Raw genomic sequence first — 23,771 nt, forward strand, 5'->3', positions numbered from 1 at the left:
AAATGTTTGAGGTTACTAAAGTGATTTCTGTGCAGGAGAAACAAAAAAAACTTTTTTAGGAAACAACCTTTAAAATATCTATTGTAATTGAACTCTATTAATGCAAATTATAAAGTGTAATAAAATAAAGACTTATGTGTATTTCTGATGTTTTCTTTCCATGATTGTGAAGCAAAACAGCCCAGCATCTCAATACTGATCAATTTATGAAAAAACACAATAAATGTATCTTTCCTTAACGCTTATGTTAAGCGAAACAGAGAAAATGCATATGGAAAATGACAGTCTATAGTCTCATTTATTTGCCACGATGATGACGATGATGATGATAATAAAATGTGCAAATCATCTTCTTATACTAAGACAGTCAGTAACAAAGCACCACATCTCAGCATTTCAGGGCTTTAATCAAGCTCTTACACAAGTCTAATGTGCTCAGGTGCAAGTACAAGTTTCATAGCAGCTTCTGAACCCAAACCCCTGCTCTCCAGGACAACAGTGATTGTGTGGATAAAGGGCAACAGATGTTCTTGATGATAGCTACACATTCCTCTAAGCCAGAAAAAAATACACCCCTATTCCACACCTAGATGGAATGAAGTGAGAGTTCCTGGATTCTCAGCCACATTTCAGGACTCAGAATTATACACTGCTAGTTCATTTTGTTGTATGCATGACAAATGATCGAAACGTGGTTTCAAGTGACAGAAAGGGAAAGAGAGACACAAGCCCTTCTGTGTTTTGGCTCTAAATGTTGTTTTGTCTCTAGAAGACGTTTTTGCCGGTATAGAGACTGAAAGATTGGTTTGTGAGACAACGTGCAAAATAACGTTCACCTCTGCGTGTCTGAACATGTCCAAACATCCAGACAGAAATGTTGCTCTTAATAAATAAATCACAGAGTAATACAAATGTGAAAAAATATAAAAATAATTTAAAGAAATAAATATGTGTAAATGTAAAAAATATTGCACAAAAGGCTCCTAAAAACAATTCCAACATGTTTTCTCAAAAATCTCCAACAAAATTGAATGCACATTCACCTTGGAATCCACCAGTTACACTGAATTGGATGCCTAACAGGACACACACACACACACACACATACGGCACAAACACCGGAAGACTGCAGTAATGTACCTGACTATTGTATAGCTGCAAATTTAGAGCCAATAAATTCTAACTTTCCTCTTAAAGACATTCCCTCGTGTAGTTTGGATGGTGAAGATGTCACCAAACAAGTAATATTTGTGAAAGACAATGTGCTTCATGCTACAGTGAAAACCACAGAACAATCAGTGATCTCGAGTGGACGTATAACAGAACTATACATTCATGAGACCGGAAAAAGCACTTCTAAAGCAGTACAATCTCATACATGTATGATAAATAAAACCTGAAAAAAGAGAGTTGCGGAAATAAACCGTCCAATGTTCTCCATATAACCCAGCACTATATGTTCAGAGAGCTAAATCTATCATAAACATGCAGACGTGTCTACATACAGAGAGGAAGTCAATCCAGCGCAGCAAGACAGCTGAGATAATACACTCAACATGAATAAAAAAAAACAAGTTTGCAAATAAAAAAAGTCTCCTGATAAATGTTTCTCAAGATCACAGCTGCAGACCCTGTACTTTTCTACAGCACTCAGAAATCAGTCTGGCCATTAATGAAGCATCTGGATTGTATTTTTATTGGATAGCTTATTACGCCTGGTGATGAATAGAAGTGTATACTGAAGGTTAGCTTATCAAGACACACTTTTAGACCCAACACTGCATCTGTATTCCAGTTCAAATATTTAAACATTTCTAAATCAAGAGACAAGTACTTAAGAAACAGAATGACATAAGATAACAAAATGTATCAAAATTAAGTGATAAATCTGTCAGTAGGGAAAGAAAAATAAACCATTTCAACTACTCAGATTTGATCCATTTTCAGACTTAAAGGGATAGTTCACTTTGAAATTAATTTTTGATATGTTTTAGCTTACCTCAAGGGCTTCTTGTCTGTCAGTCATATAATGGAGGTATATGGGGTCCACCTCAAAGAGCATGCACAGAGAAGTCCAAATTAAACACGATTTAATGACTCGTAAATGTAAGTACACATTGATGGCCTAAGACACGAAACGAGCAGTTTGTGTGAGAAAACGAACAGTATTTATATCATTTTTACCTCTTGTAATCACAGTCACTTCCAAGTACTCTGAGGATGAGGGCGCTTCTATCTGCGCAAGTGTGCCGGAAAGCTCCGGAAGTGATCCGTCAATGCCATCAATGTGTACTTCCATTTACGAGTCATTAAATCATGTTTAATTTTGACTTCTCTGTGCATGCTCTTTGAGGTGGACCCCATAAACTTCCATTATATGACTGACAGACAACAACGGTTTGACCTAAAAATATCAAAATTGAAAATACTGTGGAAACAAAGACACCTTCATCTTGGATGCCCTTGAGGTAAGCTAAAACATATCAAAAATTCATTTCAAAGTGAACTATCCCTTTAATATTTTAAGTAATTCTGCTTCTCAAGTAAACATATCTTGATGTTTATCGTAATGGAAAACTAGACAAAAATACTGAGGGAAGAAATTCATTTTTTGCAGTGTAGGACTGTATATATGTGTTAATTTTTTAAAAATATTGAACTGAACAAAGATCAGAACAGCATCTGGATTATGCAAAAACCAAACACCTTTGGTTTAAGCTGGGTTATTATTCCTTATCAGTAAGGTATCAGTTCCTAATATAGTAAGTATTTATATAACCTGCTGAAAAGAAAAAGAAAAAAAAAAAACATTTCAAACCAGCCTTAATTGGTTTGCTGATCTTAGCTGGTCTTCCAGTACACTTGTTTGTTGGTTGGTTTATGAGGTGTTTTGGGCACTTGGGCAACCAACTGATCTCCCAGCTAACTTGACCAGGACGGGAGACTATCTTAAACCAGCTAAGACCAGCTTAATCCTCAAGCAAAGCATCTTAGGCTGGTTTAGGCATGTTTTCTTCACCAGGGTATCCAGAACTCCCTCTTGATTAATCTGATGATAAGTGCTACATCTGAAAGCAAGTGGGTCTAACTTTGTGAGTGACATAAATACGTTTGGAGGGGTGAAATCAAGAGCAGAACCCTTGTCGCACTCTGTATGGCGAGTCTCTGGGATCGGATGAGAGAGGCCGTGTCCCATCCCTGTAGTGTCCTTCATCCTGTTGGTCCAAAAGACTGTCATTCACCCAAGGGGAACAGGGGGTTGGTGGTTCCATTGGAGTGGGCAAGACGACCACACCTCCTCCAAACTCCACAGTGGACGGGGTTTCGGTGCTGGACGTGTGGGCGGGAGATTCGCCCCACTGGGATCCACAGCGTGCTCGTGGAGAAGGGCGGGGCCTAGCCAGGAAGTCCAGAGTCTTGGGACGCTCAGGTTGGAAGCGGCGACGTGGCGTAGGTGGGAAGATGAGATTTGGATCAGGAAGACGGGGCACCTCCGAGGGGTCCTCACTCAGGGTCCACGGAGTCACTGCACATACAGCATCACAAAAGTCACACAATGAACTGAATCAATTTCTGTTAAAGGATTTCAAATCACTACGTGTTGTGTTAGTAGATGGTCAGTGATGCATAAAGAACAGGAGTTGTATCTAGTTTCAAAAACATGTACCAAGTGATCTCTAAATGTACTCTCATGTTTGCTTTTACAGTACATTTCAATTCACCATTTTCATTATTATATAGTTTCAATTTAATGACAATATTTTGAATTAATGAGTGTAAACATTTTGCTATCATTTAGTTTAATTTCCGATATATATACAGTATATATGTTTGTGTGTGTGTGTATAAAGAATATTTAAATTTTAATAAACAGTGAAGGTTTTTTTTTCTTAAAGCTACACTGTGTGATTTTTACCCCCATCTAGCTGTAAAAAGGTATATGACCATCCTATGAATATTAGTTTCTGTTCCTCTCAATTCCGATTTCGTTTTAACTCCTACGGTGGCCAATGTAGTCCAAGATTAACATGGCTTCCAGGTCGACCTCGTCCATGAGTGTTAACTCAAACGTAAACGCAAAAGGCGAAGCTTGAATTAACGGGTATGTCCCTCTTTGGCTAATGTACTTTCAAGATGGAGGGGCAACATGGCGACCGACATAAGAACCCCTTACCCGTATGTATTTTCAGTGGCATATTATACACTCACGAGAATACTTTATTACTTGAACGAAGTAAATATACATTAATGAGCACGTATATTTTTGAAAGAAGTGTTTTTAGCTAAGAATAAACTAAAAGAGTTACACAGTGTAGCTTTAAAGTACCCCTGCTGTTTTGTTTTATGTACGACACGTGATGGTAGGAATTAGGCGTGTTTTTTACTGATGAATTTGCACATGGTTTTTCTTGAAAACCACCATTTAAATATTAAACTTATACTAATAAGAGACTGTGCCAAACATGAAAGGCTTTCTTTTCAGAAATGTCATTGTTTTATTGAGGCCTCTTTCTTCATTATGATATCAGGACAGAGATAGATTCAGATTCGTCCCATCACTGACCCAGAGGTTTGCATGAGTTTCTCACCTGTTGTTTTGGAGGGTGTGGTAGGGGTGGGATTGTGGTTGTTATGGGAAGGAGAGCACCCTGTCTTTATTGCCCCATCTGAAGGTGTGCGACGAAGCCTGTAGGCTGCACTGGGTGCAGAGGGCACATGTGTGGGTGTGAGAGACTGGTGAGGGTGGCGTTTGAAGCTCTCCAGGTGAGTGTTGACCAGTGGGTTCAGGGGAGGCGGGTTGTGTCCAGAGGGGGGCGTTGGTGGGCGTAGCACAAGCAGCTCTTCACTGTCAGAGTGCAGGAGAGAACGGGTTGAGTTACAATCAGACACAGTTGAGAGAGACAGGAGTGTGAGAGAAGTGGGCAGAGGGGGAGGGCGACGGGGACTTTCCCTTTTGAAGATTTTGCGCGTGGGTGGGCTAGCGCCACGACTTTGACCCCCCGTACGGTGAAACAGCCCTTCCCATCGTGGACGCACACTCTCTTCCACACGCACCAGGTCCAGTAGATTACGACCTAAACCGATAGCAGCCAGAGCTGCCCCGCAGCCCAGCAACACCAGCTCTGATCTACGGCTTCCACTGGGGCTCCGCCGCGTGTAACTGGGGGAAACATCAGAAGCCAGTCCAGTCGTGCCACTCTCCAGGCTGTAACTGTCAGATCCATCCCTGTGGAATGGGATGCAGAGGTATGATTGGCCAGGACAGTCAGCTGACTCTGATGGGAAGCAGTCCTCATTTTCTACAGAGAGAAAGAGAGGGGTGGGGGAGAGAAGGATTTCACAATGTTGCACCATTACCAGGCTTCACAGCTTGTCAGTTACAAGGTGAAGATTTTTATATTTCTGGTTGCTTGTTCTCCTTTGTTTCTAATATTATAATGTGAATCAAAACTGTTGCAACCAGTATTGTTAGTGAAATGACAGAAATGCCAAAATAATCAAAATATTACATCAGCCTGAAAGCATGATGGGAAATGACTTACTGACGACACAGCTTAATGCTCATTGGTTTAAACAACCGTGATTTATTGTTCTCTTTTTGATTTTAAAACTCTGATGTCATGTTTTATATGTATACATTGTGTGAATATTCCCAAACTCTCTGACAGTGCGATCTCTATAGGTTATGCAATGTCATTTTTTTAAACAATAAAAAAACACATCTGTGTTAGGTGGGGTGGTGAGTGGATGTCAACTTAAAAGGTTACTTAAAGGCAGTGGTGAAATGTAACGAAGTACAAATACTTTGTTACTTTACTTAAGTACATTTTTCACGTATTTTTACTTTACTTAAGTAGAATAAATAGTGCATACTTTTTACTTTTACTTCGTTACATTTTGCAGCAATTATTATACTTTCTACTCCACTACATTTCTACAACTTCTGTTACTTTTTCATTACATTTTCTGATCAGTTTTTCCCCTGACAAAACGTAATCTGACCATCCGTTCGTTGCTCGCCAGTGACGTTTGGTTGCCATAGATACAGTATATCAACCCGGTTACACTAAATGCGTCTCGCACGCAGTGTGTTTATCGTGCAATTTATACCCGAAAATTTGTTTTTACGTGCATAGGAAACACACCGTTTGTAATATATGTTTGGTTAGGATTATGGCAAGCCAAGAGGTTCAGAATTACACCATAAATTAATCGCGTTTACTGCCAAACATAGTTATTTACATATAGTAAGGATAAGCATGGTGTGCATATTGCCTAATTGCAAGCTTGTTTCAGAAATGGTGACAACAATTTTTTTCCATCATTATTGAACATCATTACAGGAGTATTAGGTTGAATGAGTTAGAATTAAATGTTTTATTAATCATTAGAAAATAGTCATTAAGAGAATAAATTTTTATGCAAGTACTTTTACTTTTAGTACTTATAAAGTACATTTTAAATCAGGTACTTTTTACTTTTTACTTAAGTATGGTTGTCATTGTGTTACTTCTACTTTTACTAAAGTAAATATTTATCTGGTTATTTTTACTTTTACTTAAGTACTGAGATTCAGTACTTCCTCCACCACTGCTTAAAGGTTCTCTAAGCGATGTGGGGCCAAAACATTTTTTGTCACATACATCAAACGTCTCCTCACTATCGGCTAGCTGCCTGTCCCCTAAACACACTGTAAAAAAACGCGGTCTCTGTAGACAACACAGGCTCCGAAAACGGCAACAAAAACAATCATGTCTCACCCGGACCACGAAACCTAACAAACAGTGTTCCAGCCAATCACTGGCAAGAAGTATTTGATGGTGGGTCTGGGGGGTTAGTGCGCGTGCACATGAAGGGGGTGTGTGTGTGAAGGAGAGAGAAGCATAAGAGGGAAGTTTGAAAAATGGCCGAAACACGACCAAAGAGACGTCGTTCTGAAGAACAAATTAAAAAGAAGAGGGAGTCGGATAAAGAACGTGCGAAGTTCCGAATTTACATCGGTAGAAAAGCTTTTGAACGATGGCGAGAACTCCGGCAGCAGAAGGGCTTCCAGTCCGACGTTCAAGGTCCAAAAGACAGTTAATAACTGTTTCAGATGCAGCTTCAAATGTCTTTAAACGATATCAGACGATGAATAAGGGTCTTATCATGCGAAACGATCGGTTATTTCAAAACTTATTCCAAAAATGTAACTTTTCTAAGGACAAATGCTAGCCTTGCTCTATTCTGTGAGGCGCGTTTGCAACGTCACGTATTACGTAATTACGTTCAAAAGGTCACGGGCGACGTAGCCGAAAGTACAGAGTCAGTGTTTACAAGTTGAACGCATAGGTTGAACGTGAAAACTAGCTCAAACACCGTTTACAAAAAAAAGAATTAAAAGGAAAAACAACGATGTCGGACGATTTTGATACTGTACTTCCGGCTACGTCAACCGTGACCTTTTGAACGTAATTACGTATTACGTGACGTTACAAACGCGCCTCAGAGAATATAGCAAGGCTAGCATTTGTCCTTAGAAAAGTTACATTTTTGGAATAAGTTTTGAAATAACCGATCGTTTCGCATGATAAGACTCTTATTCATCGTCTGGTGTCGTTTAAAGACATTTGAAGCTGCATCTGAAACAGTTTTTAACTGTCTTTTGGACCTTGAACCATCCGGTTCCCATTGAAGTCCATTATATGGAGAAAAATCCTGGAATGTTTTCATCAAAAACCTAAATTTCTTTTCGACTGAGGAAAGAAAGACATGGACATCTTGGATGACATGGGGGTGAGTAAATTATCAGCAAAAGTTTTTTCAAAAGTGAACTAATCCTTTAAGAAAAAGTGGAAAGGCACAATAGGACCCCTTTAATGTGAATGCAAAGATGTAGTTAAATATTCATGATTTCAAATTATTCAGAACTGGTCAAAGAAGATGCCAAACAAAGATTAATGTGAGTGTTACCAGTCTCTGCCAGGCTGCACACTCCAGGAACAGCAGGACTGTGTCTGGGGGAGCGTCGCAGGTTTGGAGCGCTGCAGGAACGCTGTCGACTGCACTCTTTAGGAGTCCTCAAACTGAGTGATTAACACATGCACACAGAGGATTGTGATTGTATAAACATTTGGTGAAAGTTTATGTTTTGTACAGAAACACACATAAGCACACCTCTCATCAGCACTGTGTTCTCTTTGCGTTCTCCCTTTCTTGCGTGTAAACTTCCTCTCCTCCTCTTCATCATACTGGAATGCAGCATTACGACCCCAGCCTTGACCTCCGACCCCAGGGGTCACTGTCAGCATGAAGCATGTTCTAAATAAGGTACCTAGCCATATATATATCCAAACAAATATCCATGATAATATAAACAGAATCAATCATAAACACACTTACACTGGATCGCTCGGAGGCGTTGCAAAACAGGGGGGCTGTTTGGAGGGGTGGAGTTACTGCTCAGGAGACTCCGCCTCCTGTCCAAAGATGGAGACGCTTGGACTGTGATCTTATGCTGGAAATCTGAAACACAAACACGCCATTATATGCACAAACATTCACAAGTCATTAAATACTTACACACAGGCAATCCAACAACGCATTGTGTAAAAACTCCAAGATGATGGGCAAAGTGTGTGAGAAATGCATTATGGAAATGCCTGTGGTTTATTTAATAGCAAAAAGTAAAAAGAGTTAATAAATCCAATCTATTAAAGGGTCACTCCACCTCTGGAAAGATGAATGTGTATTTAAAATGGGTAATTTATGTAGAGGAAATTTGAATTTGGAGCTTTCTAGACTGAGAAAAGCCAGAAAATGTATTTTTGGCTTATGTGGATGAAAGACAACAACTCCCAGAATGCACTTGCTTCGCTGTCCTAGGAGGCCACACCTACTGGTAACAGCGCAGTAGGTAAACAACAAGTCTAAGCTACTACCGAAAATGTGTTTCGAGATCGCACAAAATGTCCAGGATTCGGCTTTTGCGTTCTACAGCCGCCATTCATCATGTTTACTGTGGCGAGCAGGACGAGCGAGGTCCGCGGGAGAATGACGTGAGGCCGGTGGCGTGATTACAGATGAGCGAAACCAGTGAGACGTAAGTTACCGGTCTCGTATCTCTCAGGGAGGAGCAGGAATTTTCTTAGCAATGTTAAAACGCATATCAACCGATCACTTTTTTAGCATTCATGTAAACGCTACATTCAGATTCACCAATCAAAATGAATTCAGTTAGATTGAAACAAAAGCTGTACATGTAAACAATGCATGGCGACTGCAGACAGCAAAAGCTGAATCCACATCGACGGCCGAACATGTCTGGGAAAAAGTGGACGGTAACCCCTAAAGTTACTACTCGGCTTTCTCCACAGAACAAGAGCCTGCTAGCTTAGCTTCCAAAAAAAGATGGCTGACACTATGTCCTCCATAACGCATCCGTCTGCGTATTCAGTACCTTCGTCCTTATTTTCAAAAAGTTTCTGCCCGTGAAATCAAACGCACTGGTACTGATCTGTGATAGGTCTGTTAGTGCATTAGGTCCAACCCCTATGGGCGGGTTTGAAAGGGTGGGATCTAGTACTTGTAGTCTTTACAGAAATCCACCCCACCCCCCTACACTTCATCCTACAATGACGTAAAATGACGATTTTTGTGTCATTGTAGGAGGAAGTGAAAAGGGTAAATAACAGATTTCTCTCCTCTCAGGGGAAAATGAGAGTGTTGCACGACCATTCAATAGTATGACTGGATTTCTAACAATGGAAAGCTTAACGCAAATGGGTGGAGTGTCCCTTTAATTGTGTGCTTCACATGAGGAGTGCTATTTGAATGATGCATTTAATACTTTGAAATACTAACCAGAAGGCAGACTGATGCGATTCCCGTCACGCAGTTTAAGTCGACTGCGGCGGAACTTTCCATGACGGTGTTGCACTCGTGGTTTCTCCTGGTACAGCTGGTGTATGATGACATTGAGCTCTCGCTCCAGGATGTGAATTTCTCTTTCCGCCAGTTCCTGCTCCCGTCGCCGTAATGCCTCTTCCTGGTACTTCTGCTGTAGAGCTGCACGACTCAGTTCCTCCTCCCAAGATCTCAACTCCTACAGCAAGAATGAGAAAGATCCAACTTACTCATCATTCTGGTCTATGCAAGTGTGCATAATCTGGTAAATTCATCTGCCGCACTTGATTCATCAATTCATCTGGAGTGTGTGTGTTTTACTTTAGCGCTATATATACACTGAACAAAATTATAAAAGCAACACTTTTGTTTTTGCCGCCATTTTTCATGAGCTGAACTCAAAGATCTAAGGCTTTTTCTATGTACACAAAAGGCCTATTTCTCTCAAATATGGTTCACAAATCTGTCTAAATCTGTGTTAGTGAGCACTTCTCCTTTGCCGAGATAATCCATTGGGGGGGGGGGGGGGGTTCTGAAAACCAGTCAGTATCTGGTGACCATTTGCCTCAAACAGTGCAACACATCTCCTTCGCATAGAGTTGATCAGAGGTGCGTTTCCCGAAAGCACCGTTAGCCAACTATGGTCGAAAGTTCCGTCGTTACCAATAGAGTTCAATGGAAATTGCGACCAACTTGCGACCATAGTTGGCTAACGATGCTTTTGGGAAACGCACCCCAGTTTGTTGATTGTGGCCTATGGAATGTTGGTCTACTCTTCAATGGCTGTGGAAAGTTTCGGGATATTGGCAGGACCTGGAACACGCTGTTGTATAAGTCGAGCGTCTCAAACATGCTCAATGGGTAATGTCCAGTGAGTATGCTGGCCATGCAAGAACTGAGATGTTTTCAACCACATAACATCGCTCTGCATACATCATCTCCTTCATCACTCAGATTGGTTTTAGGTCAATCCAATTGCGCCCAGAGGCATTTTAGCTACGTCCGTTGGTGACGCCCCTTTGGAAATGATTTGTCTATGAAGCTTTGCCTGATCATAACTCGGTAACAACTGAGAATGGTCTGGTTTTTACCAGGCTTAGGCACATTAGTATTTTCAACAAAAAATAGTTTTAAGCCAGCGCTTTATATCTTTTTCTGTAATATGTTAGTATGAAATATCAGTTTACATTTCCAAACATTCCTTTTGCCATTAACGGTAATAATCCAGTGAGATTTTTTTATGCACAAGGAGTCTGACAACAGCCGCTATGATCTGATCTCACCATCATCAAATCCGTCTCTAATTTCATGAAGATACAGAAACAACTGAGATAAACTAAATCCAGAAGAACTGCAGCAACATCTTCAAGATGCTTGAAGAAAACGAGCTAGATTTAATGTCTTATTTTTTTCTTCATGTAATCCCAGACAGACTCGATGATGGTGATATTAGATCATACGGTCTGTTTTCAGACTCCTTGTGCATACAAAAATCTCACTGTATTATCACAATTAATGGCAAAAGGGATGTTTGGAAATGTAAACTTATATTTCCTACTGACACACTACAGCAAAATATATAAATAATTGGCTTAAATCCATTTTTTGGTTGAAATTACTGAGGTGATTTTTGCACAATACTGTATATTTCTGAAAATGCATGAAGGCATAGAGTTTGGTTTTAGGTTAGTCAGTCGTATTAATGTATTTTTATAACTTATACAGTTAAGTCAATTTGTTTTTGACTATTTTGAGAGCATACAAACCTTCTCTTTGGCTCTGAGCTGATCGAACATCTCCTGAACCTCCAGCTTCCAGTCATCCTGCAGGGATTGGAAGGATTCTGCCAGCATTTCAAAGAAGCCTGACTCCTCGATAGCTGTCAGCTGGTCTAGAATACTGGTGAAGGAGGGTCGAGCATGAGGGTCTACGTTCCAACAGTCTAGAGCAGGTGAAAGAAACAAACACCACAGATAGACTGTCAGCTGTCAACACACCACTCAGTCTGCGACAAGGAGCCTTTTGGTTAGTGAATCTATCCTATTCAAACTCATTTAATTCAAAATACAGTTCATCCAAAAATGTATGACTTTATTGGAGATGTTTGATTTAACCACATATTTTTTTAAATGGTGGTTCAGCTGATTTTAAGGTAAAAACGTCTAAGGTTACGACTGTGTCGAAATGAGGCTATGTGGAATGCCTCAAGCGCAGTGGTGGAGGAAGTACTGAATCTCAGTACTTAAGTAAAAGTACAAATACCCAGATAAATATTTACTTTAGTAAAAGTAGAAGTAACACAATGACAACCATACTTAAGTAAAAAGTAAAAAGTACTTTATTTTAAATGTACTTTAAGTATTAAAAGTAAAAGTACTTGCATAACAATTTTTTATCTTAATGTCTATTTTCTAATGATTAATAAAACATTTAATTCTAACTCATTCAACCTAATAGCCTAGTCCTATAATGATGTTCAATAATGATGGAAAAAAATATCACCATTTCTGAAACAAGCGTGCAATTAGGCAATATACACATGCTTATCCTTGCTATATGTTAATAACTATGTTTGGCAGTAAATGCGATTAATTTATGGTGTAATTCTGAACCTCTTGGCTTGCCATAATCCTAACCAAACCAAACATATATTACACACGGTGTGTTTCCTATGCACGTAAAAACAAATTTTCGCGTATGAGTTGCAAGATAAACACACTGCGTGCGAGACGCATTTAGTGTGACCGGGTTGATATACTGTATCTATGGCAACCAAACGTCACTGGTGAGACAAACGTGCAACGGACGGATAGTCAGATTACGTTTTGGCAGGGGAAAAACTGATCAGAAAATGTAACGAAAATGTAACAGAAGTTGTAGAAATGTAGTGGAGTAGAAAGTAATTGAATGCAAAATGTAAATTGCTGCAAAATGTAACGAAGTAAAAGTAAAAAGTATGCACTATTTATTGTACTTAAGTAAAGTAAAGATACGTGAAAAATGTACTTAAGTAAAGTAACGAAGTATTTGTACTTCGTTACATTCCACCACTGCTCAAGCGTGACAGGCGTCTGAAATCACAATCAAATCACGTCAAACAGATTGACCGGCGACAGCCCATAAATCATTAGCGTGCGACCTGGAAGTTAAAAGTCCTCCAGTATCCCTAGTATAGCCTAGGCAAGCTACTATGGTGGCCCTGGTGAGGGCCAGACTATAAGCGTAGATCTGCCTGAGGGCTTGGAGGAGCCACAGCTTCAAGACAGAGATGTCTCATATGAGGATATGAGGGCTGTAAAAAAACACTCAGCCTGTATGAATATCCAAACAGAACTCAGAGGAGCGATGTACTCAGGACCAAGAAAAAATATTTGGGGGAGGAGACAAACTACTCTACCCCAAGGTGGTTAATAGCTCAAATGCTAACACAGATGTGTCTCAGAAATAAAACAAGTGGCAGCATAAAACACTTCCATTCTTTCTAGAATTACGTTCTGCCACTTAGTGCTCCGCTAACATCCCATTTATGTGAATGAGAGGCAGCCTCAAAAAATTATCATCATGAGAGGAAGCCCAAGCTATTAACACAGTTCTTTACAACTAATGAGCGGTGGCACACCCCGTGAATACACAAAAAGGAAGCCATTACATACTCACAAAAGAAGCCTGTATAATTGGTGCTTCTTTATATCATTCTAGCCACCTAACAGGGGAACTTCAGGGCCCTAATATCCAAGTTTACCTTACCTTACCATACCTTACCTTACCTTACCATACCTTACCTTACCTTACCATACCTTACCTTACCTTACCTTACCTTACCTTACCTTACCTTACCTTACCATACCTTACCTTACCTTACCTTACCTTATCTTAACTTACCTTACCTTACCTTACCTTACCTTACCTTACCTTACCTTACCTTACCTTACCTTACCTTAATGTACAATAACATGACCCCATAACTTTACACAGGGAACAAAAGGTCTGTAGAGAAATACATTTTAGTGTTAGTTGCACATGTGAGCACATGTGGCGTGCAGTGTGAAGACTCACCAGACGGTTCTCTATGAACATGGGGTCTACACTTTACATGCCTGAAAGAGTCGCTTTCACTATCCAAGCCGAAGCGGGCCATCAGAACATTGTTCTCATCATGGGCTCAGCCCCAGGCCTGATGTAAGAGACGTCTGAAGAGTCAGGAAGAGAACAGGGGGCTGAGATGTAACACACCCTCAGGGGGGATGATCCATCACTGACACTGCATGCATTTGTGCTGGATCACCTCCCTCAGATCCCTCTTCTTGCGGGAGTCACGCCTCTTCTGCGACCTACTCCTCCATGGAGGGGGTGCACGAGAGGCGACACTGGCTCTCTGGCCCTGTCTACCTACATTCCAAAAGTTCAGAGGGCAAAACCACCTTCTTTTCTCCCCGATGTCAGCCAGGTATAACCACAGATGCCTCACCGTGGCCACCATTGCCGCCATCGACCGACTGATCGCGGCAGCAGTGCGTTTAGTGGACTGGAGAGCAAGGTCTTTGGTGCGGCGCAGCTCAGAAACCGCTTCAGGGGACATCCCTAGCCCCTGGTCGAGATCCCCCAGCAGGTCGGCCTGGCACGCCTGCAATACTGCCCGCCATGGCCTGACCCGCAGCCGTGTATGCTTTGCCATTCAAATGTGCTGTGGTCTTCAGCGGTTTGGATGGCAGGGTTGGAGCTCTCAGTGTCGACGCCCACCCAGACGGCGTCGAAATGTACCCAAGCTCTCCGATCCCCTCAACATCAGCTAAATTAGCCCGCTGATGTCAGTGGCGGAGTATGGGTTCTTCCATGCTCTCTCGATCTCCGTGTGAAGATCAGGAAGAAATGGAAGGCTTGTCTGAGCTATTGGTCTATGGCCGGGGAGAAAACCGATCGCCAAGCCTACCGCGAGTGGTCTCTCCCCTAACGCACCCCCATGGCAGTTGCAGCCAGAGGCGCGACCCATAACATCCACCAGCTCAGCATGCACGGGGCAGAGTGGCTGAGAGGGTTCAGGATTATCTACCTGATTATTACCCTCATCATCCATCTCCTGGTCGTCCTGAAGAGCACTTGCTGCAGGAACAGTAGGAGAATAGTCTTCGTCATCTACCAGCAACTCACCCTCGTCAGCCGCCGAATCGTCTTCATTTTGACGTAGTGCGAGTTCCCTTTTGAAAGGGAACCAGACTTTGGTTGTCAACATACCATATCACATAACATAAGATGGAAAATATACAGACATCCCATAATACCAGAAACATTGTCATAGTAAGTTTTCTGTGGATTTCTGGCAACCACAGATGCCGATGTTTTACAGTGTACTGTTGTGATACTTTTGTTATGATTTTTCATTTTTGGAAGGAAAGAAAATGATGACAGAAGTTTCATTTGGTTATACAGGGGAACAGTTAAGTAAATAAGTTACAGTCATGGCAGAATATGAGCAATTTCTTGCCTTCCATCAGCCGGGCAAATGGCTCAGGACAGGTGGAGGGGATCGGCAGGGACAGTTTATTCATGGCCACACCGTAAGCTACAGCCAGACCATCAATGCCACGAAACGGCACCTCTCCTGTCAGCAGCTCCCACAGCAAAACTCCATAACTGCGAGACAGAGAGAGAGTTTGGAGTTTAAACAGGACTACTGACAACAACAAGCTGTCACCAACATTGTTTTTTGTGCAAAGACTAGCAGAATCCTATAAAGTAACACTATAAAATGAATGGCAGGCATTATGTTCCAACGTAAACCAAAAAAAACCCTCTCTATTAACATTTCAAAGTGTGCCTTCACAGTGTCATGTTCTTTCATATGTAAAATATGTGCTTCAGTGGGCAACTGGGTAAAAAAAGCTTGACACGACACTGACAGAAACGACAGCTTGGTATGTTTAAAAACATTAAAAACTGCTATAAATGATAGATATTAATGCAGATTTCTTTGACTCAAAGGAACCCACACAAACAAACACATCACACTTTGTTAAAGTAGGTAGAGAACAAAGTATCCAAAGATCCACAGCTCTGACACTTATTGAGAGGTTTTCTATTTTTATCGCTTTACTATTCATCCCTCCCCTTCTGTACTCTGTAATTAGGAATTGTGGTGAGAAGCGAAATTTAGACATTAATAGCTAGGCACTACACAGCACCAAACAACACACAGACCAGCCGTAGAAACTGGGGTAATGACACGATTTTTTGTTATATAAAATAAATTAATGCTCAATTTTAGTTTAAGCTTTAATAGTTTTTTTAATATTTCTATTTAGCTTTAATTTTAGCTTTTTTTATTTGCTGTTTTAGCAATTTTTGCATTTTTTCAGTTCATTTCTAACTTTCGTTTAAGTTTAAGTTTTAAACGTATAATTACATAAATTAAGCAGATTGCAACTAATCTAAACCTAAAATTATTGAATGATTGAATGATCTACATTTTGCCATATTTCTGGCGAATTTTTCCATTTTTTTAAAGGAAACACAGGGACAGGATGAGAAGGTGAAGACTTACATGACCTACATGACAGCTACATAGACTGACTTGCCTTTGGTGTAGCTATAGGTCAGAAACACTCACACACATTTCCTGGTGCCCACCTCCAAACATCACTGCCCTTGGAGAAGGTCGAAGAGCGGATGACCTCAGGGGCCATCCAGGCGTATGTCCCCGCTGCACTCATCTTTGTGGTTCGATGCCATTCTCGTGCCAAACCGAAATCTGTCACCTTCAGAGTCTTGTTGCTCAGCTCATCGTTCTCCACACGTTCCAGAATCAGAACTGTGGGGTGGAGTTAATGTCAAATGTGAGGACTGAGTAGATGAAACAGAGGGGCAGATACTGTGGTTACTAGTATGACTACAGCAAAAACAGATGTCTGAAATGCTGGTGCTGAATTGGACAAAACCTTCACTGACATATCTTCACAAGCTCTTAACAACATATAGTTTCATATACTTCTTGACGTACAGCTTGGCTGTAACGTTCTGTGTGTTTATCTGTATCTGGTGTTGTTAAAATTAGCTGTCTTTGTTTTGCCACAGCACAACCAATGAAAAGACTTATCTTTGAACTACAGCGTCCAATTGTCTGCAAGGTCCTATACTAATTATATCCTAGTGGCCTATGAGAGCCCATGATATGTTTTGAGTAGCCAATCGAGTGGCAGGGAGTGAAGGTGAGTGCAAATCCTTTGTAATAAGCTTTGAGTTTCAACTGCCAATTCAACTGCCAAACACAGGATTATAACCAACTTACACACTCAGAGAGCCTAAACTCGAGCCAAGCCCTCTAATTATAAAAACACCCATCCCACACAAACCATTACCACAAAACACTACATATAGAAAAAGGCAACAATCATAGTTTTAAAACTACAAGTATACAACATAACTCAAGTGTGTGCTTATGATAAACAGAACATTGTCATGCTTTGGTGCGAACGCTAATATACAGTAATTATGGTTATCTTTATCTGTATAAGTGAATGTTCCTTTATTCAAAGGATTATACAGATAACATTACTCTAATACTGAGTAGAAAAAGACACTTTATTATTAAGTATCCTAATAATTTATTAATCATTTTAATAAGTTAAACTAGAACAGTCAAATATTTAATTTTGGAAACACAACACAATGTTGTTTTTATAACTGAATGCTTAATATTTTTCTTACATAGTATAATTGGATCTTTCTACATGTAATTATATGGCTTTCTTTATGTTTTAGGATGAATCCCTAGAAAGGGGATCACAATGCACTCCCAGGCCAAAAAAGAAAAGTCACACATTATAATATTTTGTTGGACGCCTTTCTCTTTGATTATGGCACACATTTGCTGTGGCATTTTTTCAGTAATCTTATGCAATGTCACGACATTTATTTCCATTCAGAGTTGCATTCATTTTCCAAGATCTTCTACTAATGATGGGAGAGACTCACTGACCGCTGCGTAAAGTCTTCTCCGGCAAGATTTTCCATGGGGTTAAAGTTCACTTTTAAAAAAAACTTTTGCTGATAATTTACTCACCCCCATGTCATCCAAGATATCCATGTCATTCTTTCGTCAGTCGAAAAAGAAATTAAGGTTTTTGATGAAAACATTCCAGGATTTTTCTCCATATAATGGACTTCAATGGGAACCAAACTGTTCAAGGTCCAAATAAGAGTTTCAGTGCAAACTGTTCAAAGGGCTTTAAACGATTCCAGACGATGAATAAGGGTCTTATCAAGCGAAACGTTCCCTCTTTTTTTAAAAAACAACAAAGTTTAAGTTTTATAAACTCAAATGGTCACCCTGTTCTGTGATGCGTGTTCATGACTCTACTGTTCAAACTAGTTTATCAAAATGAACGAATCTTTTTTCGTGTCATTTGGTTCACTCAACGAGTTGACTCTGGAAAAGATTTGTTCACTAAGATGAACGAGTTCGAATAGGAGAGTCATGAACGTGCATCACAGAACAGAGCAAGGCGAGCATTTGATTTTTTTTTTTTTTAAATGAGTGATCGTTTCGCTTGATAAGACCCTTATTCATCGTCTGAAATCGTTTAAAGCCCTTTGAACAGTTTGCAGTTTGTAATGAAACTGTCTTTTGGACCTTGAACCATTTGGTTCCCATTGAAGTCCATTATATGGAGGAAATCCTGGAATGTTTTCATCAAAAACCTTAATTTCTTTTTTTGACTGACGAAAGAATGACATGGATATCTTGGATGACATGGGGGTGAGTAAATTATCAGCAAAAGTTTTTTTTAAAGTGAACTACTCTTTTAAGGTCTGGACTTATTTCATGTGTGAAAATTATGTCTCATGCGCACGCATTTGAACCTAATGAATCCTGGCATTGTCATCTTGGAATTTGCCTACGCCATCAGGGAAGAAAAAATCCATTGATGGAAAAACCTGGTCATTCAGTATATTCAGGTAGTCAGCTGACCTACATTTTTGGGGCATATAATGTGACTGAAGCAAAACCTGACCAACTGAGGCAACCCCAGATCGTAACACGGCCCCCCCACAGGCTTGTACGGGTAGGCATTCCATTGCTCCAGAGTCCAAACCCTATGCTCCTTAGCAAATTGAAGCCTATTTTATAGGCTAGCATCACTGATGAGTGGATTCTTAAAGGGTTAGTTCACCCAAAACTGAAAATAATCCCATAATTCACTCACCCTCAAGCCATCCTAGGTGTATATGACTTTCTTCTTTCAACCAAACACAATCAAAGTTTTATTAAAAATTATCCTGGCTCTTCCAAGCTTTATAATTATAGGTTAGTAATGGCCTTTTGAAATGAAGCAATGCGATTCCATATATATAACTTTATAAACTATAATCACTGGTTAACGGGTGTGCACGAGTCGAGTTCCAGCGAAAGAGTAACCTCTGGCACGATTCATGACGTAATGATGAACGCGGAAGCGCAGAGGATAGAGCAGAACAAAACACTGGAAAAGTCAAAGGATTTTGAGATAAGACAAGAACAGCTTGAGTTTGTCGCACAGCCGTACACTGTAAAAAATATTGTTGGTTTAACTTAAAAAAGTAAGTAACCTGGTTGCCTTAAAATTTTACGTTGATTGAACTGGAAAAAGAGAGTTAATACAATGAAGGAGATTAATTTAATCATCAGAAACTCAAAATAATAAGTTATCTCAACTAAATAAATTATTTAAGTTGATGTTGTGGTAACAAATCTTGAAAATATTTTTTTTTTTACAGTTGAACAGTAATAGGCGTCTACTCTTACCTAAGCTTTATGCTACTCCTAAATCATACGTCGGGTCAGAAGTCACTCTTCCGCTAGAACTTGAGTCACTCATGGGCATTAACAGAAGCCAGAAATTATAGTTTATGAAGTTACAAAAACACAACACGTCACCTTTATTTTGGAGCCATATGGATCATTTTTAGGATGGATGGATGCTTGAGGGTAGGATGGCTTTGGGTCAACTAATCCTTTAAGGCAACACAGATGTTTAGTCCCAATCCCTTGACTTCTGTTTGCATTGTGTGTTTGGAAATGGTCTTACTTTCACTTGTAAACACAGCTGTGAGTTACTGTAGACTTGATTTTACCAAATATTTAAGTGATCTCTGATCAGGCAGTGTATTTTGGGGTTCTTGGCATTACAATGTGTGATATGTTAGGTGTAATAATGCTGAAAGATTTCTTACTGTTGCTGGACTTCAGGTCTCTGTGGATGACGGGTACGATGGCCTGGCAGTGTAGGTAGAGCATGGCACGTGCGATCTGTACCGCCCAGTCCACCAGGGTTTGCGGAGGGATGCGTTTCCCAGCCAGGGCCCGGTTGAGCGGCCCACCACGGGCGTACTCCATGACCAGGCAGAGGTTGGGCTCCTGCAGGCACACTCCCAGAAGGCCCATGATGTTGGGGTGTTTCAACATGGCAAAGAGCTTGGCCTCCTGACGGACGCTCTCCAATGTCTGTGACACGTCCTCATCGGGGTCCCGTCGAGCGGCTTTCACCGCCACCTCCCTCCCTTTCCAAATGGCACGGTACACTTTTCCAAAACCTCCGACGCCGATCATTTCCTCCAGGGTCAGTTCATTGAAATCTATCTGGAGCACTGAAGAGAGAAGGAGAATATAGGCAGTGCTGGGTAGATTACTCACACATTGAAGTCGTTTACTGATTACAAATTACAAGAGAAAAATTTGAGTAACGTAATCCATGACACATTTAAGGTAATATTATCGGACTACTTTTTGATTACTTTTAGATTACTTTTGACCTAACTCACTGTGAAATACCATATATACAAATAGAAAAAGAAAGAAAATACATTCCATTCTTTGTTATCAACAACATCAAGTGCATTAAATATTATATTCCGTCAGGTTTTCCCAAACTAAAATAACTGAAAACATAAAAAACACTTACTAAAAAAGATACACAAATATTTTGTTAACTCGCATGTCATGTGACCATTAACCAACATCAGAGAACTGTGAACTTGATTTTATGATTATTATTATTGTTGACTTAATTTTATTATTGACCTCATTTAATAACTTAATATCTCATGGACCACTTCAAGAAAGTATATTAGATTAAATTAAAGAGGTTATTTGAGAGACTGAATTAGAAATGGGGCAGTACAGGAACTTGATTTATGTGCCAATCAAATGAGTAAAAGCTCAAATGTGTGATAGGGCAGAGAAAAATCAGCATTCATTTGCAGAAAGCATATTCATATACTGGATGCATGCTTTAAATAGGATGGCTGATGTGGGAGAAAAAATGGAAAGCAGTAAGACAAAGATGTGCACGAGACCGTTTCCTCATCTCCCCAACCATCATGATGACGGTGTGTCTGGGCCACTGTGTCTCTTATTAATATTGCAGGTGGCAGGAACCACACGATAAAAAGTAGGCCAGCAGCCATTCAAGAAAAGCAGACGACCACCAGCAACACATAACATGCGACTGACAACACAGGGACACACACCATAACAGCCAGCATGAGAGTTACAAAACACAGAAGATATGTATATGTATCCCTCATCATAAGCACAAGCACAACATTGAATTCAAATAAAACTGATGGAAAACCCCATTCCTCAAATACGCAATATGGCTTAAAGTATGAGGACAATCCCTTGCCGCTAATAAAATGTTGAGTCTGTGGATGAACTTGACTGGTCTGTCCAAAACCCAGAATCAGTGCTGAATCTGATGCACTTGTGTCTGAATGGGTGCATATCTTAAGATCTGTCAGGAGCCTGCTGGGAAATCTATATTTCACAAGATCACACTTACAAATAAGTCAGCTAGAATAAATGGTATGCGTATTTGGAGTGCTGTCCGAGGAAAGGGCTCTGAGCTCGGTATTTGGCCTGAACCCCGCTGCTGTGGAAGGACCAAACCAAGAGTAAGGCGTCAGGTAGTGGAAGGATGCTGAAAACTGTCTAGGAATGTCGAGGAGTTGACTGTGTGCTTCCCCTCATACTGATAGGATAGATGTGGTTTGCTGATGACGAGTTGATTGGATACATTATTTGAACATGCTCCTCCACAACTTTGCTAATGAAACATGATTAAGGGAAAGTTCGCCTAAAATGACAAATATTTTGAAATGTCTTTTTTGTCCATACAATGAAAGTCAGTGGGGTCCAATGTTGTTTGGACCAAATGATCTTCTTTTGTGTTCCACAGAAGAAAGTAAGTAATTCAGGTTTGGAGTGAATGAGGGTGAGAAAATGATAACAGAATGTTCATTTTTAGGCTAACTATTCCTTTAAGATTGTAGTTGTCTTTTGGAACATGACAGCTGGTCCAAACTGGGTTATAGCTGGTAGACCATCACTTTTTTTTTTTAAACTGTTATCATGTCTAAGCTTGTTTGCTGGTCTTAGTTAGTCTCCCAGCCTGGCCAGTTGGCTAGATTTAGAGGGGTTTTGGGGACTTCTCAACTGGTCAGATTGGAGGATGAGCTGACTGACCAGTAAACCAGCTGAGCTCCAGTTTGGCTGTTGTGGAAGACCAGTAAACCATCTTAGACTACTTAAAGTTTTTTTTCTCTCTCAGAAGATAAAGAATATGCGCAGCACTTGATGTGTAGGCTACCTATTGATCAGTGTGGGCAAAAACAACTACACAAAACATGATAGATACATATATGGTTACTCACAGTGTAACGGAGGCACCGAATAATCGCCGTAGTCTTCCGGCGTGTCCCGGATCTTCTCCGAGATACCGTTACTGCTCACGTAGTTACTTGGGAAAATACCAACCCGGTCCTCGATCATACCTGTCCACCACCCCTCATCCCCTGATACCAGCGAGTCCTTGGACAACACCTCTACCCGATCCCCCTTCCGCAGACTGAGCTCATCCTCGGCGGTAGCTTCGTAATCGAACACGGCGGTCCATAATCCGGCTTCGGACGGGGACGCCGCCGCCGTTGGACCGAATCCGAGGTGTCGAGACCCCGGCCGGCGCTCTGCGGCTTCATCGCCGTCTTTCCTGTCCGGGCCGCTTCTGTTCAAGGGGAAACTGAAAGCATCCATACTGCCGATCCATAAGGGCGACCCGGCCCGGTTCAGCTCATCACCTGCCGCAGAGCTCAAAACCAGGCGCAAAGCCGCAGCATAAGTAGCAACTAATCCGAGCAGCTTCTCGCCTCAACGAGCTCCAGACCTGCCGCCCGCCTCATACGGGGCCGCTCGGGCTCGTTAAATGATCTTTCGGTCCCGAACATAAGGCACTTTTTTTGCTTTAATTCGCTACAACATTGTCCCGCACCCCTCAGCCGCTCCTGATCCAGCACTCGCCCCCTCCCAGCACATGATTCCAGTGGTTTAACGTGTTAACGAATCTCCTATTCCTGCCTTTTGATTGGCGAAATGACGCATCAGTCACACCTCGCTTCTTTATAGAACCCGCCCACAAAATCTCTATCACAGCAAATGCGGGAGAGTCATTTCAGCACCACAGGGCTGGACAGCGCGCGGGCGCACTACACTCGAAAAAAGTCGAGCTGAGCAAAAAAATCAATACATTTCTATTGGGGGGCTACTTAAAGGGCGACTGGGAGCAGTTGTCAGACATTTACACCAGTGAATATGTTTACTTTCTCTACTGACATAGACGTTTCTAAGCCTATAAACAACCTTGGAAAAAACGATATAGCTAACATTGATCTTTTATGACAACATGCCCCACATCTTGTCACACTTTATGGGGTAAGTTATGCCATCAAACTGCCTATTACACGCTTTCAATCTAAAAATAAGCAGTAATGAACCTAAATATTTAAGAAATAGCAAAATATCACTTTTGGCAAACAAATGTTGTTATTAAGAAATGTTTCAATGTCAATACAAAACCGTG

At 40.8% G+C, this 23,771-nt stretch overlaps 1 protein-coding gene across 1 annotated transcript; it reads right to left on the reverse strand.

The window, feature by feature from the left end:
* Nucleotides 1-390: 390 nt before the first annotated feature.
* map3k9 (mitogen-activated protein kinase kinase kinase 9) lies at nt 391-23,227 on the reverse strand. The gene is made up of 11 exons (XM_039656144.2): nt 22,570-23,227; nt 20,092-20,505; nt 16,510-16,690; nt 15,368-15,516; nt 11,652-11,827; nt 9,844-10,084; nt 8,383-8,505; nt 8,158-8,281; nt 7,954-8,066; nt 4,590-5,300; nt 391-3,526 (listed from the first exon to the last, which is right to left on the reverse strand). The coding sequence occupies exons 1-11, from the start codon at nt 22,946-22,948 to the stop codon at nt 3,126-3,128; spliced, it is 3,012 nt and encodes a 1,003-aa protein (XP_039512078.2). The 5' UTR covers nt 22,949-23,227; the 3' UTR covers nt 391-3,125.
* Nucleotides 23,228-23,771: the final 544 nt, after the last annotated feature.

Source organism: Pimephales promelas, chromosome 11, assembly GCF_988280905.1.
Source record: "Pimephales promelas chromosome 11, fPimPro1.hap1.1, whole genome shotgun sequence".
Classification (NCBI taxonomy): Eukaryota; Metazoa; Chordata; class Actinopteri; order Cypriniformes; family Leuciscidae; genus Pimephales; species Pimephales promelas.

What these genes read in the sequence shown, in the direction of transcription:
- map3k9 (XM_039656144.2), bottom strand. Translation starts at nt 22,948, where the DNA reads ATGGATGCTTTCAGTTTCCCCTTGAACAGAAGCGGCCCGGACAGGAAA. An exon ending in TTCGGTGCCTCCGTTACACT is followed by an intron (nt 20,506 to 22,569) that starts GTGAGTAACCAT and finishes TTCTCTCTTCAG; the next exon opens with TGCTCCAGATAGATTTCAAT. An exon ending in CACACCCTCCAAAACAACAG is followed by an intron (nt 3,527 to 4,589) that starts GTGAGAAACTCA and finishes CTGTATGTGCAG; the next exon opens with TGACTCCGTGGACCCTGAGT.